At 36.5% G+C, this 19,948-nt stretch overlaps 1 protein-coding gene and 2 long non-coding RNA genes across 3 annotated transcripts; 1 reads left to right on the forward strand and 2 right to left on the reverse strand.

The window, feature by feature from the left end:
* Positions 1-4,261: 4,261 nt before the first annotated feature.
* LOC139116790 (uncharacterized) lies at positions 4,262-7,615 on the reverse strand. Its single transcript, XR_011548382.1, has 3 exons — positions 7,444-7,615; positions 5,204-5,351; positions 4,262-4,455 (listed from the first exon to the last, which is right to left on the reverse strand). It is a non-coding gene; the product is annotated as an uncharacterized lncRNA (long non-coding RNA).
* A 413-nt stretch (positions 7,616-8,028) lies between these two features.
* Positions 8,029-9,986, reverse strand: LOC139116789 (uncharacterized). Its single transcript, XR_011548381.1, has 3 exons — positions 9,863-9,986; positions 9,323-9,451; positions 8,029-8,277 (listed from the first exon to the last, which is right to left on the reverse strand). It is a non-coding gene; the product is annotated as an uncharacterized lncRNA (long non-coding RNA).
* An 8,434-nt stretch (positions 9,987-18,420) lies between these two features.
* Positions 18,421-19,725, forward strand: LOC139117856 (uncharacterized). Its single transcript, XM_070681090.1, has 3 exons — positions 18,421-18,826; positions 18,941-19,018; positions 19,609-19,725. Exons 1-3 carry the CDS (start codon positions 18,632-18,634, stop codon positions 19,723-19,725), a joined length of 390 nt encoding a protein of 129 aa, XP_070537191.1. The 5' UTR covers positions 18,421-18,631.
* Positions 19,726-19,948: the final 223 nt, after the last annotated feature.

Below are 19,948 nucleotides of genomic sequence, written 5' to 3' on the forward strand. Positions count from 1 at the left end.
ATTTCTTGGTACTTTATGTCATGCTTTCAAATTTGATACACAGGTGAAATGTAGTACGTCATTCATCAAAAATTCAAGCACATGCAGTTCCAGGCTTAGGTGTTATTTACAGGAATGATGCAATTCTAGAAGCTTTGTGAGGTAAATGATATTTTAACTAAATTTGACTTACATTGTATGTAACTCACGTACTGTAAAAAAGCCTATCAATTTGACCAGGAAAAAAATAAATATGATTTTAAATAATTAATTAGGAAGTCAACAAGGTAGGTAGGTAGGTAGCAGGGGTATGCAGATAGGTAGGTAATTCGGTAGGTCGGTCAGTCGGCAGGCAGGCATGTATGTACATGTATGTATTTATGTCCGTCCACAGCCAAATTTTGAGAACAGGTGCATGGGTCAAGCTGACTTTTGGTGTAGTGGTGCTATATATGATGTAGATGTGCTGTTGTTAAAATGAACATGTCAGCATGGTAAAAATTGAAATGAGGCACAAAAATGTGAAAATGGTAAAACATCAACAACTCAGAAATTGCTCAACTAATCATTGTCTTACTTGCTTTTTAATACCTTAGGCCACACAGGTTTAGCCACATTGATGTGGTGCAAATATTGGCTGTTTTCTATGATTATTTTTTTCTCTATTTTTTCCATTGTTGTCAAAAAACACCTAACACCAATGGTCCTATTGCTTTAAAATTTGGTTTACAGGTTCCTAGGGATGACCAAAATAGGATCCATTGAAATCATGGTGAAATGTGCATATTTGTATTTTTGGGCAATTTTTGCAAATTTTGTTCAAAAACTCTTCTTGAAACACTTTATCCCATCACTTTCAAAGTAGGTGCAAAGGTCATTATGAGGCGGATCATTTTATATGCTTGGGTATAAGATTGATTTGCACTTGTAGTGGAATTTTCTTAGTAATCATTCTGTAGGAAAGCAATGTCATGTGTGTACTGGTACTTAGTATTTCTATAAAATGGGAGCGCAGTGTCATTGACACTATTTTTACGTACGAGCTGTAATATATTTCATGCAGCTTTGTTGCCAAATCAGTTTTCTGTCCATCCCCTGGAGGTTTCACATTTCAATGTTATAGTTGTAGCTTTAAGGTCAACAAGGGGACTCTCAAACTTTTACAGTTCTTTTCTGATCTACCACTTGTTGGGGCTCATTTTTAAAACTCCGGGAGTAAGAAAATATTACCTTTTTTCGAAATTCGAAATTTTTATTTTTCCCTGTAGACTTAACACAGCGATGGTAGCTAAATATCTTCTAAAAGGAATGCAACACTCTAATAATTTTTTTACTGCATTATAGCTCACCTGTGGAGGCCTTTCATCCGAATATTGACCTAGTACGTGGTTTATGTCGGAAAAAGGTCAAATATATGCTTGAATATACCTTGACATGCAAAGACAGTTTACTTTTTTGAATTTCGAGAGAAATAACGGGAAAATTCGGTCATTTGGGGACTGTTTACTCTCTCCGGTGGAGCCTTATTTTTTGCCTAGGGTACCCACAAACGCCCTCACACGGCCGATTACTCGCCTCTGCTTTCTTGAGAGGGGCAACAGTTTTTGACACTAACGCCTTACCTCGCTTTACACATCCGTAGGAACAATTATAGTTTTTTATCATGTGTCGTTCACATATTAATCTCAAGTTTAACAATAATTTCTGCATGTCGGAAAACTAGAACTAAGGTACAACTTACCCTGCCGACCATGGAGTACCAAAGTACTCCGCATCACAGTGAAATAACTGATCTCCACAAAGGCTCCTCCGGCATTGAATATGATATTGGGAGCTAAAACTGATTTCCCACCAAGCTTTCAAATCTGACCCTTAAGTTAGTCTAGTTAGGCAAGAGTAGTAAGTAAAGGAGTGAAGTAAGTGAAGTAGCTATAGTAAAGAGTATTACGAGTAAATGCCTTGCCTACAACAATCAAGGTAGCACATTATAATCCTTTTCCGACATTATATGCGTAAATAAGATTCAAACGGCAAAACAAATTGCTATGGACATGTGTATAGTTTATTGGTTGCTAAAATGTACAACATCTAAAAACTGTGAGTGACATGCATGCATTGTGCAAACTTTTGAAAGAAATCTATTTATGCCTTACGCTACTGTAATAAACACAATTGGAACTAATTTGGGATAATAAGAGCTTCATATTTTTCAAATTTCTCAAACATATTACGTGCCCTATAGCTGAATGTTACAATATTACAAATTATTTTTAGTGCAAGTGTATAACTTAAAAAGAAAAGCAAATGACCTTAGATTTGCAGATTAAACTGACTTTATGATGAGTCTTAACCATCAAATTATCCCAAATTAGTTCCAATCGTGGTTATATGAAAATACCCGTATGAGTGTAAAACGTGTAGCCATTGTGACTGCAGGTTGTTCGTCAAAATTGGACGAGTTCAGTGTGGATTTGAAGACGAGGGAAAGTTACAAAAAGAAATAACCTGCACACGAGTAGAAGTTTTCTAACAATGATCCCTCTATAACTGTATACATACACTGAACTATTCATCATTCGATACAAAAAATGCAACACTCTCAAACTTTCAAGATTACCACAGGGAGAGGTCCACAGCTATAGATATCATAGTTAAGAGATGGCAAAAAACCCCGTAAAACCAAAAGGGGCAAGACTGGAGACTTCACGGTCACTTTCTGAAATAGAAATAAAAACCACAAGGTTAGGATTCACAGAGAACAGACGATTATGAACATACCAAAGAGTTGCCTCTCACTTTTACGAAATCAAATTTTCAATATATTTTCCTGTTCTCTTTCCACTTACCTTTTACTTTTTGCCACGTATGTCCTCTGCAATTGATATTAACCTATCAAGCTAGAAGATATTTATATCGTCATTAATAGTGTTGTCAGGAATTCAGTATCTCAAATCTATACTTAATCGCTTTGAAAACAAGAGCTGTATGTAAACCGTATATGTAAATATGCAAATGTATGTAATGTGAATATGTGAAAACGATTTCCACTGAAACATTTAAAACAATCTATATCATAATAACCCATTTATGGTATTCCATAATCTACTAATCCGGGAAATGTTTCAACTAATTCCCTGATCTTCTTTTCCTATTCCCATCATTTCAATCTTAAGGTAAATGCGTATGAATGGAACGGAACTTTATCTTCAGTAAATGATATATATCTGTCTGTCTATATATCTCTTTGTCTGTCTGTCTGACTGACTGTCTGTCTCCTTCAGACCTCTCTCTCTCTCTCTCTCTCTCTCTCTCTCTCTCTCTCTCTCTCTCTCTCTCTCTCTCTCTCTCCAAATACATAATACTCACATTCATACGAAACAAAACTATGCCACGGTTATGTTGTAATACTCACTTGATTTTCAAGCCCCTCAATTTGCTGAGATACATGATCCAGTCTGAAATATGAACAAACCATACTATAATTGCAAGGGTGTTCAATTTATGAACTATTGTCTGGATGAAAACATCAGTTTAAGGATTTTTATAATGATCATAGGGTAAATAGGCTCATCAGAATACATGAATATATATTAAATAATCACTGTTAAGTTTGCCAACCTTTCAAAAGCTACATCTAAATTTCCGTCTTCTTTGTCTGCCTTTTCTGATTCCTTACTTTCCATGTACCTCTCTGTATTAATAAGTTCAAAGAATCCAATATTCTTTTGTTCCTTACTGGTCATGTTCACCCCTGTCATTGAAAAAAATCAAATCAAACACGATTGGAATTAATTTGGGATAATTGGATTTTCATTTTTTGCAAGTTTCTCAAGAGTGTTAGGTGCCATATAGCTGAATGTTGCAATATGACAAATTACTCATAAAAACAAGTAAGTAATATAAAAAGAAAAGCAGATGAGATAACACTTGTAGATTAAATCGACATTATCCCAAATTAGTGCCAATCGTGTTATTATTATTAAAGATCGCATTGATCAATCGCACAAGATTGTCACACTGCTCTTTAATAATACTGACATATGTGCCTCTATATTTGCAGTCATCGATGAATTTTCCCTTTGAGAAAACGCATAGCGAGTTATCTAACGCTATATCATAATAGCATGCGAAATTGTAAAAAGTGGTATTTGCTTTCACTTCTTGATATATTGTACACGACATCACAGTCTGATAGAAACAAGGAAAATATTCAAACGCTGGTGTATGTATTAGTGATGAAAGTAATCGTAGCCCACAAAATTCACAATAACAAGATACATACTCAACGGCCTGGAGGTACAGATATGTTTGATGCCACAAAGTTTCATACAGACACCGTGCATCAACAGCCACGCGTGGGATAGAGTTATAAGTGGTGGGCATAGGGCTGGACGACCTTTGTACTCAACAATCAATCCGTATCTTTGATATTTCCAGAAGATATCAGTGTTATCTTGTACCGCAGCGAAAGTGTAACTAAAATATGAAAAGTAAAGGGGGAGAGAGAGAGAGAGAGAGAGAGAGAGAGAGAGAGAGAGAGAGAGAGAGAGAGAGAGAGAGAGAGAGAGAGAGAATAGATGGGTGGATGGATGGATGGATGGACAGATAGATACACACATATCATGTAATATAAGGATATTTCCAAAATAACGGGATTTATGTCCGAGTACATCGTGCAGCGGAGAACGAAATTTCAACCAGCGCTACGCAGTGCACATGGTAGAAATTATACGTCAGCAGCATAATTTCACTCGAATTCACAGGTTTTGGACTGACCACGGTTTTATTTGGAAAGTACTGAATGCTAAGAAGAATGTGTTTTTGTAAAAAATGTAAAATTTTCTCTTCTTTTTCTCCGTGTTAACGTAAAGGTGTTTTGAGGTCAAAGGTCAAATAGCTTCCAATAACACTTAAAGTTATTGTACTCCGCGTCAAAGTTATTGGACTCCGCGTCTTCTGATACCGAAAATTACTGTACGACGAAACTCCATAGCCAGACGCAGGTGTATAATATATAGTATTTCATAGATATTTCATAAATATACACCAAGTCGAATTAACTATATCATGAAAGGAACTTCCCAAAGTAAATCAATCAAATTCTCCTCAAACATTTACTCCAAAATTGACCGAATCACCTTATCGATTTCTTTTCAACGACTCACAGTATCCTTTTAAATGCCGCCCCGGTTCCAAAAGCAATACTTCTTCATTGGTCACTAACCTGAACATGGCAATCAGTAGATTTAAGAGAAGTACGTTTGACAGCATCATGTACAGTGCTAATAGAACTAAGACAAACCAACGGTCTCTAGAACACGTCTGCAATTCACCATCTGCAAGTGTCAGGTTACCAGTACAGGATTCGTCGTCTGCAAACAAAGCAAAACAAACACTCCGTATGCATCACTAAGTATCCCTACGTATTATCGTTACATTATCATCCCGTTTAGGGAGCCTTCAGTTATTGTGGCCGAGGATGGGCCGGCAAATTCTTCCTGCGAATCAGTCAAAATAAGTGAATCCCCCTACCCATTGTACCAAAAAATTGATTACCCCCCTTTTAAGATGACAAAATATTCATGACACCCCCCAACATTGCTTGAGTAAAGCTGCACACACAAACACTTGGGGGTATGGAGCGATAGAATCCAAACAAATCTTAGATTTTTTCAAATGACCTTCCTTACAAACTCACGAGGTGTTAATGCTCAGATTTCCCCTTCTGACTTGCTATAATTTTGAAATTACCCCTCAAAGGGGTTGGACAGAAATTACAGGTGGATCGCAATATTTTTGCGCAAGCGCGTGTGTACAAAATTTTGATATTTGGATTTAATTGAAAATCAGCTACTGATAATGTTGATTCACTACACATGGTAATGTATGAGAAAACTATGTAATACTTTTTCAATGCAAAACTATATCTATGCATTTATAGATATTTGATAATTTACATAAATGTACTTAAATGAAATAGGGTTGTTACATCTGGTATGTGGACAAAAAGTTTGACTTTAGAATTTCACCAAAAATGTTCATGGGAGTCAATGATAAAATTGTGAATATTTTTTTTCCAATGAAAAACTTGCTATACTTGTGCATATACAGACGTTCAATAATTAACATAATTGTACTTGATTAGAATATGATGGTTCAAGGTGCATATTGTGTGTACAAGAAATCTGATTATGGATTTCACTGAAAATGATCATTCACTATACATAGGAGTCTATGATGAAAGTATGAATAATTTTTTTCAACACAAAAATAGGTAAACCTGTGTATTTATGTACTCTCTATTATTAATATTAATGTATTTGATTAGACTAGGGTGATAAGAAATGGATGTGTTCGCCAGAAATTGGATTTTGGAATTTTACCAAAATGTAGATTCACTGTACATGGGAGTCTATGAGGAAACTATGAATATTTTTTTTCCAATACAAAACAATCAAAATCTGTGTATTTATAGACATTTGATAATTCATTTTAAAGTACTTAGTTAGCCTAGAATGGTTAAAGGTTGATATAAGGGCAAGAAATTGGATTTTGGAATTTCACCGAAATGTTGATTCACAATAAATTGGAGTCTATGAGAAAACTAAGAAAAATTTCTTTACAATACTGAACTAAATTGATTTGTGCTTTTATAGGTGTTTGATAATTGATACAAATGTATATACTAGATTCAAATAGGGTATTTGAAAGTTCAGATGTGGGCAACAATTATGATATTGGAATTTCACCTAAAAGTATTATTTAACTTTTCATGGTACTGGTAGTCTCAGTACAGGTAACTGTTAAATAATTTCCCTGACAAAACTTGCTATATCTCTAATATGTAAGTAACAGGAATTGTTCATTGCCCTCAATGAGCTTGATTTACAATAAGACAAGCCTCAGAGTTGCCAAGTCAAGATGTTCATGTGACAGATAATTATACCTTTGTTCAGATTTACAGTTGAATAACTTCAGAGAATGAAATCATGCAACGCATCATTTTTATCTTCCAGAACATTTCTGAACACTGAAACTGCTTTTTGACGGGACGGATACTTATGAAAATTAAGTGACCCCCCTCTGAGCTGTTTGAAAAATACATGACCCCCCTTTGCAGTTTTCAAATTTGAGGTGACCCCCCCCTGGATTTTGCCGGCCCATCCCCGGCCATAATAACTGAACGCTCCCTTAGAGATTCATAAATAATATCGCTCAGCGATGTAACAAATCCATGTTTAGAACTGATGTTATTTAAGTTGTCTCGTATTATTGAATTACCAATATTTGTACTCAAGGTTTCATGTTCCTATGATAATAACCTCTGCGATAATGAATTTTTAAAATGTTATACACAATCAAATTTCCATATTACGTTACCTATATTTTAATCAACATTTAGATTTACGATAGAAGTGTTGCTGTTAAAGCTCCATATTAGGCAGAAAGCAAGTATCCATTTACCAGAAATGTCATCTAGAAATAGTTCCCCGTATATCTGGAAATACGGCCTGTAGAAAATCCCTGTGAACAGCGACGTTGGACTTCCCCCGGGGTTGAGAACTGCTTGAACAGCCACGCCGTAGCCGACCATTATCACAAAGAATATACCAATGAAGACAGACAGATCCACCAACTTTGTAACAATTGAGAGAAAAATTGAAGATTTGCTTAACTTTAAAGACAAGTAACATTAAGAAATACATATATTTGGTTTAGTCTGTGATTTGTGAACGTGTGAGTTGGGTGAATGCGATGATTTGTATTCTATTTTCGCATGAAACGTGTGATTGGCATGAACTCGATGAATGGGGTGTACGTGATACAGGGGAGTTTCCCCGGAATCACAAAACTAACACGCTATTGCGCAGACTCAAAGGTAGAGCGCGTTCAATCACTTGGAAAACCCGACTTTGGCTGCCAACTTTCAAAAAGGTTTGCATGAAAAAGAACAGGCACAAGAGAAACCTGACTTTGAAAAGTCCAAGAAATGCAGTATATGGTGATTTTAAATAAAAACTACAAAGAGAATGTGTATCGTATACCTACCATTTTTTGAATCATAAGGACTTTTGGCCCGATATGTCGATTAATCGAGAATACGTCTAGCAGACGAAAGTAGAAAAACCACAAATCGATGGCCCAGATATACCTTCCAATGTCATGTCCACCAAAATCTCTGGCGACTAAACCGATATAAAACCCCACCATGCTGATAGAATCTACTATGTTCCAATGGTCCCGCGTTATCCAAGAGAAAAATTTCTTAGAGATACCATTGGTCGTCTGCTGCGCAATCTGCAATGAAACACAAACGAAATACACCACTGACTACCTTGTCTTCACTATTACAAAACTACTAATAGTCTGGAAAACGACTGTAATCATAAACCGCCTAGCGTTACAAAATTGTTCATAAAATGTGTAAATCTGAATTAAAATCAGTATGAAAAATGGACATTGAATTGAAAAAAATCGCTGAAATATATGAAGAAACCTATTGTTTCCATACGTTTGTCGCAGGTGTAGACAAGTGCGCATATAAATGCTTTCGTTCAAGTCAGAAAATTAGGCAAGAATCGAGGCGATTACTTGTAAGCTTCGTGTATTCTCAAATTATCTACATACAATAAATGCTGCATTTTTGAAGATGACGACTCAAAAGATATATTTTACCTTCCAATACTTACCGAATACAAAACCGAAAATAAGAAAATCACGTGTTCCTATTAAACTAAATTCATCTTTGGCCTTCTTTAACACTTACTTTATGGGTCAATTCTTGTGCGTCGAAGACGCAATAAAATTTGGCATTTGGTCACACTTACAGCTAACTGTTTTTAAGCTGGTTTGCGCCTCGAAATTCGGATACTGTTGCTAAAACTTTCCCTGGGCAACCTTCAGCCATTCTCTTTCAAAAACCACAAATAAAAATAACGGGTCACAGTTCGAATTTTGATACTAGAAAAACAAACTACATTAATTTACCGATATTTGAAATTTAAAATGGCCGTCATCCCTGTACTAACTCTATGGAAAAATACATTTCTATTTCAAAAGAATAAGACGGTGAACATTTTATTTACGCCAAGAAGTTTAAAATGAACCCTCACTGTTCGTAGATCTGAAATATATTGTAAAATTTACATCTTGAACTAACTGACACGATGTCATAACAATGTCGATTTAACGTCGATATTTACTCTGGCGTTACGCCGATAGTAATCTTACTTTGCAAATCGCGCCATAAATGGTAGTTAAAGCAGTAACACTAGACCATCAATCTAGGAAAACATTCTTTACTTAGCGAAGCTTAGGTCATTCTTATAAACACTCGACCTACCTGTCTTATTTCATCAAAGAGTAGAGATGTGACCCACACTACCAATACCACTTCTGCCGTGGAATAAAGTTCGTCGTATCTGACCAGTAGTACATAGCTGAACAGCAGCAAGAACGCGATATATGAAAACTGCAAGAAAAAATTACTCGTAAAATTATACTTGTATGGAAAGTTTAAATGTAACTTTGATACGTTTCAGTAAAGAGACATGACACATATCTTTCGTGACGTGTTCTATGTAGCACTTAACATAATATACATAACATCTTCAGCTGTACAAGTTTAGGTGAAAACATTTTGTCGGTACTGATCAACGATGGCATTGTCTACTCATTTGACTACAATAAGAAGCACCAGGCGGCACAATAATAGTTCATACAATCAAGTACCTTCAACAACTGGACCGAAGGTAACGGAACCAGAAGCCTCGGTGGCTGATATTATTTTTCTAAGGACGTTCGAGAAAACGGTATCGCAGTTATCTTTATTCACTTTCGCAGGGAAACTAACAAACATTTAGAGTCATGGATTGTCGCTTACGGTTGAATAGTAGAACTTCACAACTGGACTTCCAAAGAAGTATTTCAACTCTTTTACTCCAGTCAAGTTCTCATCACTATTGTTTCTGCCTCTCTGAGTCATGTTACACGCCGTTGCATTCGTACTGTATGTTGAAGTGGAGTAGATCAGTCCGATTATTACCATGAAAACAGCAGAAACAATGATATATCAGCTGTTCAAATACCAATAGAATCTTCTTTAAACACTCACTGTTCTCAAGTGTTAGTATAGTGAGGATGAGATGTCTCCTTGTATGTCGTGTCTCTAATAACTATTTCAGGACAACCAGTGCATGACTTAACCGATATGACAAAGTATTTAATCATGGAATTATAAAAGTAGTTTCTAAACTTTAAAAACTAAGAATAATTTAAATGAAATTCATATCGTTCTTTCAGGTAATAATCACGTGACATTATTATAAGAGAAATGTCACCTGGACGGGACATACTTTTTGTCTACCTCTGTGGCGCCCTCAGCGACAGAATCAAGAGCTGCATCCTGCTGGACGTAAAACACAAATCAAATAAATGCAAATAGAATTATTCGACACAATAGATATATTTGTTTTGTTGAACAGCAAAAACAAGGCTACGTAAGTTAAAATGTCACAGGTGACGAATTAGCATCGAATAGGTTTCATTGTTGGTATCAAAATCTAATACCATCCACCAACAAATCTCTTGTTTTTGGTAACTTCTTCATTTTAGTTTCGCGATTTTGTAAAAATAATAACCACATTCATTACACATCTGATTATGGCGACGATTTCAAACGTCAATGTGTGCGATGACAGCAAGTATGTATATGTGAGTGTTTAATGAACTCTACAGCGTCAGAAAATTGTAACAACTTAAATCGGTTACTGAACCACTCTAACTTGTATAAAGGTTGGATTTAGCCTAGCAGTTTTGAATATTATGTCTTCACTATGTGGCTATGTGCCGTACTCTGTGAGTTCAAGCCATTTGAGAATTAACTGAATTATACACACATTCTACCTATAACATATAGTACACTTACATTTGTTTCTTGACCCTTGACCTCATAGTCCCCGCTATCTGGTTCTCTATAATGCATTAAGCATAACAGTAAAGGTGGACACAGAGTGCAGCATGCGATCTATAACGAAAAGAGTAGCAATCTGCCTAATTCTTGGACTGAATTTTAGCCTCTTAAATTTTTGCGTATTCACCCAAAATGAGAAACTTTGTTGATGTGGACAAAGTGGCAGTGTTTATTCATTACCGGTAGTTAGAATTTCCACTGTGCACACACAGAGAAACATAATGTCGTACATGGCAAACATCATGAGAATTCATCCATCCATCCATCCATCCATATATCAATCCATCCAGCCATCCATCCAGCCATCTTTCCATCCATCCATCCATCCATCCATCCATCCATCCATCCAATATGCATCCTTATGCACCATGAAAATAATGTAAATAGACTGTATAAACAGCAATAAGGAATTGTGCAGAAGGTACTGTAACTAACCCCGAACATCGATGTACGCTGTGGATCAATTTTTCCATACCAGACGTTGCTCAGCAGTTCCTGTACAGCGGTATGGGCGATAAAATTCATACTCCTTGCGCTGAATGCGAGATCAACGCAAGAAGAATCGCCCCAGTGTGTTAGCTTGCGTGATAGAAGTGCCAGAGTTTGCTTCTCACTGGCATTGTAACATCGTGTCAGAATCTCTATTGCTAATTGTTCATAATCTCTGAAAAAATTTAAATTATAAATGATATCAGAGAATTTTCCAGTGGAATTTAAGAACATTTATACAATATTAATTCGTAAGTTATTTATTAAATATTATTATCACTGTCACATAGTTGAAAACTTGATCACATAAAACAATTGCAGACCAAATTCTTGACTGATAATTACATTATCCTATGCCATTCCTGATATCCTGATATACGCGCTTATCTTAAAGAATGGATATATTACCTTTTTCTTCATATCTGAATCTGGTGTCTTTTGTTTTTACACGAGTCTCTCCTATTTAAACTGCATTTACTCCTTAAGATTCAAAGTAGCTGTCTGTGATGACGATGTTCATCTTTGTATATTAATGATTTTTCGTATGATTTGACCTTGAGAGATCATAACTTACTCAGGTTTTCTCCCTAACATAAAACATCTACAAAACGGTATACATAATCTGTTCACGATACACTTCTGTTTATAGAGTGCATGTACTTCGAAACTTGGAATACAATAAACACATGAGTAATTAATGGCAATTTGTAATGGCAAAACATATTAAATCATTTAACGTTCGACAAGTCATCACATAATACAGCTTCTTCTGCTCCGCGAAGTTTTGCCAACGCTTCAACATCATTTACAAATTGGGTGTCAAGAAAACAATAAATTATTAATCGAACCCTTACTTTGCGCTTTGCATCATGCCAGCACGTGAATCAATATCATCTTCTGTGCTTGCAATGTTTCTGAGGCACTGCATAGCTACCAGTGAGGCTGCCATAGTGTCCCCAATCTCTTCCAGGAAGAATTTTGCCATGTCGTGTTGATTCAGACACACAGACCATAGAAAAAGTTCACGCCGTGGATTTTCAAAATATTGTCTTCTGGTTGTGTCTGTAAAGTGTATACGAACAGCAAATCAGTCAGTCACAAACATTTAACGAGATAAGATAATGGAAAGACCGTACTATTTCGTTTTCCAAGACAAGTACATTTTATTGTTTTAGGGTAGCATGCGCCTCGGAGACAGATATTACGACTCTAAAATTTCTAAAATTCTTGTCTGATCTACCACGTGTGGGTGCTCATTTTAAAGCTCTTGACGAAAGAAGAACTTTCAAGTTTTAGTTTTTCGAAAATTCAAATTTTAATGTTGCCTTAATGATATTAATAGTGTTAACACTAGGATTGGGACCATTTTGAATTTCAAATGTCCGATAACAGTAAATCTTGGATAATTTGTTTCTCTATCGCTAAAATTTGTACCAACTGTTTTTATTATTGGTTTGGTACGAGAATGGTTGAAATTTTCATTTAAGAAATTTTCAGCAAAAGTTTGAGTCAATCTGCTTTTCTTTATAGAAAATTATCGATAGTTATGAAGAAAGAGGGTAAACCATATTGCCATGCTACAAAATTTGCACACTTCGGCCAAACGTAATATGTCAGTGTGAATTGATAACATGTTCGGCAAAGTCGTATTTCTGTTCGATGATTGCAATGGATGACTGAGAGAACTTACAAATACGAATGCTTTAAGGTAATATGCACCTCGAAAGTGAAAGACTTAAACTTTTGCTCTAACTTTCCTCAAGGAATCTTTCAATCATTCTCTTTCAAAATCAAGAATAAAAATAGTGGGTCACCGTGCAAATTTGGGTACTAGAGAAACAAATTATCCAAGATTTACCGATATTGGAAATTCAAAATGGCCGCCATCCCTGTGTTAACTCTATGGAGAAAAATAAAAATTTTCGAATTTCGAAAAACTAAGCCGGTGAAAAGTTTTCTTTCACCAAGAGCTTTAAAATGAACCCCCACATGTGGTATATCAGAAGAGAATTGTAAAAGTTTGAGAGTCCGAATGTCTGTCCCCGAGGATGATTTTCTGTATCTTGAATAGGCTTATGATCTGATATCAAAACCTAAATTTTATCAGATGTCTAGAGTAGTCAACGCTATGACTCACTGTTTGCCTTCTTTCTCTGCGTTTCAATACCTCTGGAGTATTCTCTGTTTCCTCCTTTTCTGTCCCTCGTAGTACGTATTTTGTATTTGCCGTCGGTCATCTGATCAATTAAGTTTTCTATATCACAGATCTCGTATTTAACCTCACTCTAAGATAAAATATGAAGACAGCGCATCTTAAAATGGATACGGTTATTGAACATTGCCAGTCTAATTTATGTCTTCAATAGTGCAAACGACAACTTACGAACTTGTTAAAGCTTCGTTCTGATGTGTAAACTGAGAGAAACAAACAAAAATATCATACATTACCATTTTCCTGTCTTTTGTTTCATGTCTCTTCACTTTATTCAAAAGCCGATACATAGAACTTGTCGGTTTAACCTGAAAATGGACATTTAACACGTTTTCGTAAATGCTCGGGATTTACTGTCCCAAATGCTACAAAATGAGTTTTCGTGAAACTTCTAGGAACAACATATGTAATAACCTATTGAATAAAAATAGCACATCATCTCTAAGCTGTCAAGAAGACACCTTGAATAGTATAGTATGTCGCACCATAAGGTCCGCATCCCACCGAACATGAGGGCTGTAGCATTTGTGGCTACTGATTTACAGGCCTATTTGTGAAGTCGAGGTCAAGGGTCATTCTGGTATATGACATCTTGTCAAAAAACTTGGCTCCCTTACTTATCCCGATATATAAAATATCAGGCCTCAGAATAAGACATGTGTATAATTAATGAGGTACAGTATGTGACACCATAAGGTCCTCCATCCTACTAAATATGAAGGGTTTAGCACTTGTGGTTTCTGATTTATAGGCCTATTTGTAAAATGGAGGGCAAAGGTTATCCTGGTCATCATTTTATGAAAAAAATTTGCTTCCATACATGACCCTATGTACCAAAAATTAGACATTTAGTGCTATGAGCCAGCTCAGAATTAGATATGTACATAATCATGATCTACATGGTCTATGGTCTACAAAGTCTATATTCAGAATTTTCATTGAAGGAATCTACAAATGAGATGTATTTTAAAGCTTCAATCAAAGACTGCCACCAGGTCATGCGAGCAGTTGGCATGGCAACAACATTAACGAATATGGTCTTTGAGTTTATCCATGTGCCACTCATTTAGGGCAACAGTTTTTGAATGGGTGCCAAAGATACATTAAAGTAGGTCAATGGTCATTCAAGGTCATCCACAAATAGCCAAAAACGTCTGGTCCAAGGGTGACTCATAAACAGCAGGAACGAAACCTGTAGCACATCTAGTTGCTGAGATACATTGATTGTACATACTCAATTAGGTTTGCAAAAACCTAAATATAATCTCTTAAAATCTTCTTCTCAAAAACGAAAGAGTCAAAATTTGGAATTTGGTATATAGGATCTGGGTGGTATGGTTCAAAAGTTGCTAACAGATATTTGATTGGTCAAGTGTTTTGCACATTGGATGGAATATAAAATTAGAATGTAGGATGGTAGCCAGGTCATATCACCCACTGAATTGAAAGGATTGTGTGCACTAGTACTCGGAGGCTTAATAGTTTGAAAAGGCTGCGTACAACGATTTTTGCGAGATCTGGTATTACTTTTAAATAAAACATGTTAAACGTTTTACCTGTTTGTAAAGTGATGTCAGTTCGTCTACGGTAAGGAATTCGTCAAGAGAGACACCATTTTCTAAGAATAGTTTGACGAACTGCACCTGATTATTGATCAGAGCTGTGTGTAACAAGTCTGATAAATTCAAATCCTGAAAATTAATTAAAGAGATATAACTGTTGATCAGGTATTAAAGATCCACTTATGGTCTATACTTCACGATATAACACAAACATAATTTACTCTGCAGTCTATGGCCCATAAGAGATAAATAAAATCAAGAAGAGAATACAATCTGCTTGCACAAATATACCTGCAGTTTATCTTTAGACTTGGATAGAACTCTTTCAGCGATTTCGACCTTGTCGAATGCAAGCGACAGGCGCAATTGTTCCTTCTCGGCTGTCTTCGCTGAAAAGATAAAAATCATAAGGAATTTTCAACAATAAGTTGACCGACGTAAACCAATCAAGTCTATGGAAACTGTGAATTTTATAATTGAACAAGATTAATATCATTTTATCCTACACAATGTCCCTTAGATTGTTTGCAACATAACGATCACACTACGTCATCAGGCTGAAGACAATACCTTGTAAAGTACAAATCATCATTCTTCTTTGGTATACAAATACCTACCCTGGACAACTGTATTCAATATGGCGGAGTCGATTTCCTTGGATGATTCCTTACATTTCAATTCATAAATATTAAACAGTTTCCTTTCAGCGATGCATTGTCGAACAAGTTCAATGATGTCTTCTGATGTAGATTTTAATGTTTCCTTGACCTTTCTTTGAAGATCTCTGAAGAAAGATAGATAACCGATTAATATCGCAACAACGGTTCACACAAATCCTTTTCTAGAGACTTTGTTATCTTTTGGAATATTGTTTTACTTCATTCTTTCTTACGTCTGGTCAAAGTATAAAGTACCATTATCGTTCTGTTAACTGCAAATTCAGAACGAAAATGTCAACTGTTTCATGTCTATCAGCAGTAAAGCTCTGAAATATACTTTCAGCACTTCAGAAAATTTTGCAATTGGGGATGTATGCCCTAAAAATCTGGTCTGTCATTTTATAAGTCATACACAGCGACCATAAAAAACGACCATCAGTAATTAACATTGAAAGCAGAAAGAAATATTGATGTCTGGTGCACACCAGACACGCCGTTACACGCTGTATGTGCGGTACCTTGTTAACGGTAATACCTATATCCTTTATTGTGCTGGCTCTCTGGGAAAGACTTGCAACACTACTTTCAAACTGAAAGTATAGAAGTGACTCCCGAGGAAAGCTTACACAAGTTTACAGGTGACCTAGTACATAAAGATTCTAGCATATTCATAGTAAACTCGACTTCTTGAAGCAATTATAAAATCAATATTGCCGTTTACGTTTACGGCAATCTTCACTGTAGCCTCATTATGTGAGCGAACTTGAGTAAAATTAAAATGTTTGTGAAAGACAAATAATGATCAACTATATCCCTCTGATATCATGATTAGAATGCTATCAATTTAAAAATCTGAGGTCCAAAACTGTTTGACAAAACGTGATATATGACTTTTCATTCTTCTTTGACATAAAATATGGTATCATGTTAAGTTACCATCTTATCGCTATCTTAGACTTCTCTGTTTACTGAAGTGTGGTGTATAACCACGTTTGGCATGTCGTGGCAGAGATGTAAGTTTTGCTGGGAGCATGTGGTCACAGGTAAATAGCACAGCAAAGGTTCACATATTTACGCCTCACTTAAGAATCGATTTTTATGTTATGTTTCAAATATTCACCCGAAAATTATCACTAAATCATGATACAAAGCAAGCTCAAAATTATATTGGAACGTTCAATGACTTTGAATGCAATAAAGTTATTAGGCACACAAAATTATCTTACCTGTCTTCGTAACATAAATCATTTCATTGTTTACGAAGTTGGTATAAATCACCATTTTGACAGACGGTTGAGATGATCAATTAGAGCGCCGCTACTTCTTTTCCTGTGTTAACTCTCGGAGACGGATACCGTAAAGGTTTGCAAAAGTGACACACGACATGGGCATAATGTGCATCGGACATACGCCGCCTGCAGGTGACGATGGAGCGAATGTTCTTTCAATCACACAGAAATTGTGCTGACCTGCTCAATTTGTGTGCGCACTTTGATACGAGCAGCGCACTTTGCGCATAACCGTTGGAGCTCCCCCATGACAACCACAGGAAGCCTAGAAATATGCTTGTTTTTGTTTTTCTTTGTATTTGTTTTACAAATCACATTAAACGAACACAACTATTGTGTTGTTGTTGGTTTTTCAAACGTAATGCAGATGTCATAAGAAACGCTACAAGGACACTATCATTATTCGATTCAATGTTACTCCGTATACACTCTCGTAATTTTGGGAAGAGGGTGTACGTTGGAAGAGAGTTGCATTGGGTCCAATAATAGTGTTTCTTATGACATCTACATTGTCTTTGAAAGAACAACAAAACAGTTATTTTCTTTCAATTTTATTGGTCAACAACAACAACAACAACAAAACAATACGATGAATGACAACATAAACAACAATACAAAAAAACAACAACAACCAGATTCTAGGTTCCCTGTGAGACAACCAAAATGTTTCCGCCATGAAGACTAGGTCTATTATATTTGTCTTCAGGTGTACCTGTCTTTCACAGTCACATCTGTCATAGACGTAACTCTTACCTTTCGAATGAAATGAGTTTTTCATCTTTGCTATCTTCCCTGTACGGTTCCGGTGCGTTTCTTATTGCCCATGCAAGCAAATCAGCCGCTCGACCAGAACCTTCTATGATGACTGTTGGAGTGCCGTTCTTGGTAGCACTTGCCACATTTCCCAAAGTACCTTGTCCACCTTCTAGTACCAAACAAACTACCGGTACTGTTATTTCTCCTTTATCTGTACGTAGACAGAAAGTTGAATGATGGTCACAAATCGACGAAAATTGGGTCATTTACTTACTTTTAGAGGCGTGAGTCATTTCGACACAGTTCTTTAAAGCAGAAAAGTTTTCTTCGGCAATCCATGCACGTTAATGCCATCATTGTTTAATCAAAGAGAGCAAGTTGACATACAAATAAAATAATATCTGATTAATTATTTGGATTTGAATTGCTGCGATTTTACAAAATAAGATAAAGGAATATTTGTTGTGTTTCTATTGAAATGGACTGTAGTAGTTATGGCCGTTGGATAGTCCACACATCTCGCAAAATGCGAGAGTTCAAAGTCTCGCGAGACTTGTGGACTATAAATTTGGGAGTTGGTCCATGCATAGATGGGCCCCCCGAGGAACCTCCTGAACCCCAAGGACCCCCTGGCTCAGTGAGAATATACAACGTCAACGTACCCCACTCTGATTGGTTTATGCAAATGAGGCAAGACTATAAGAAGCAGGGCAATGCCAGGGCCACTGTCGCATTTCTGTGTGTCAGCCTCGGGTGATGCAGCACTGATCACTGTTGGATCCATTCTCCGTTGGTGGGGCTCCTCCATCAACCTTACCATGGATGATAAGGAGTGGGATGATTTGTGTTTGACCAATTCTGAGTTGGATGAGGTGTTTGGATGGGCTGACCAGTACTATGGTTATACCGTAAGTGATACATTTTTTTTTTAAAACAATTTTTTCTAAATTTTCTTACCGTCCATCATATGTATGTATATCTCATATCGTTTCTGAGTGTTGTTTTTTTTTTTACCTCTACAGAATGCGTCAACTTTGCAGCCATGCTATGGTACAGCCAATGGTCAACCCCTGTATGCTCCACAGAATGACGATCTTAATGTGAGTACCTTTATAATGATTGAAGCAAGTACGTGTCCCCCCCCCCCCCGCCGCCGCCCCGTACCCCATCTGTTTCAAAAACAAGTTAGCGATAGTCACCCGAGAGGGGAAAAAAATGACATTCTCAGTTGCTCAGAGGTTGGATAGCACGTACACAGCTCATGACATGTCTCAGTGGTGCATGACTGTGTCTGTCTGTCACAGTTCACGCCGATGACCTGTTTGTGTTACTTGCTACGTGATCACAACAGTCAAAGATATGCGTAGTGTCAGGCAGGTCTGACCTATTGGAGTAATTAGGTCATGTACTTGGGTCGTGATCAAAAGATGTTGAAACAGTGTATCAAATTTTTGATTGACAGACTCAGATTGCTGTGTGAGTCAAATGGAATTTTTTTTACCTTTTGCTATAAATAACCGGCGACCGGCCGGCCGCAGGGCAGTAGAATGTATGCAAAAAAAAAAACCAACAACAACAATAAAACACTCAAAGTGAGTTTGAAAGCCGTAGGCAGTTGAAAAAATAAAATCATCACTTCTTGGGGAATGTACGTCTTTATGTGTGTTTTTTTATTTCCCTTTCTCTGCAGAATGAGTCGACTTTGCAGCTCCCCCGAGAAACAACTCCCGTTCAATGCGAACGGACACAACCGGTACCGGGATCGCCGCGAAATTATGATCCTGATCCTGTAAGTAATAAGTTATGATTTAATATTTGTCATTGGCTCTGTGATATTTTTTTTTCTTCCACTTGAAAAAAAAAAATTATATTGTTCATTGGAGAGGGAAAACAGGAATCAAAGTCAACATTACCGATGTTGGAATTTCTCCGCAGTAACTAATTTCGAAACATGTAAACAATACGTGACATGCCTGCAAGGTGCATGCACTCTCTGCCGGTGCTAGTTTGTGTCATTAGCTTGGTGCGTG

The sequence above is a fragment of the Ptychodera flava genome, chromosome 18, assembly GCF_041260155.1.
Source record: "Ptychodera flava strain L36383 chromosome 18, AS_Pfla_20210202, whole genome shotgun sequence".
Lineage (NCBI taxonomy): Eukaryota > Metazoa > Hemichordata > Enteropneusta > Ptychoderidae > Ptychodera > Ptychodera flava.

Coding starts and splice junctions, on each gene's coding strand:
- LOC139117856 (XM_070681090.1), top strand. CDS start 18,632: ATGCCAGGGCCACTGTCGCATTTCTGTGTGTCAGCCTCGGGTGATGCA. Junction 18,827..18,940: donor ACCAGTACTATGGTTATACC/GTAAGTGATACA, acceptor TTACCTCTACAG/AATGCGTCAACTTTGCAGCC. Junction 19,019..19,608: donor CACAGAATGACGATCTTAAT/GTGAGTACCTTT, acceptor CTTTCTCTGCAG/AATGAGTCGACTTTGCAGCT.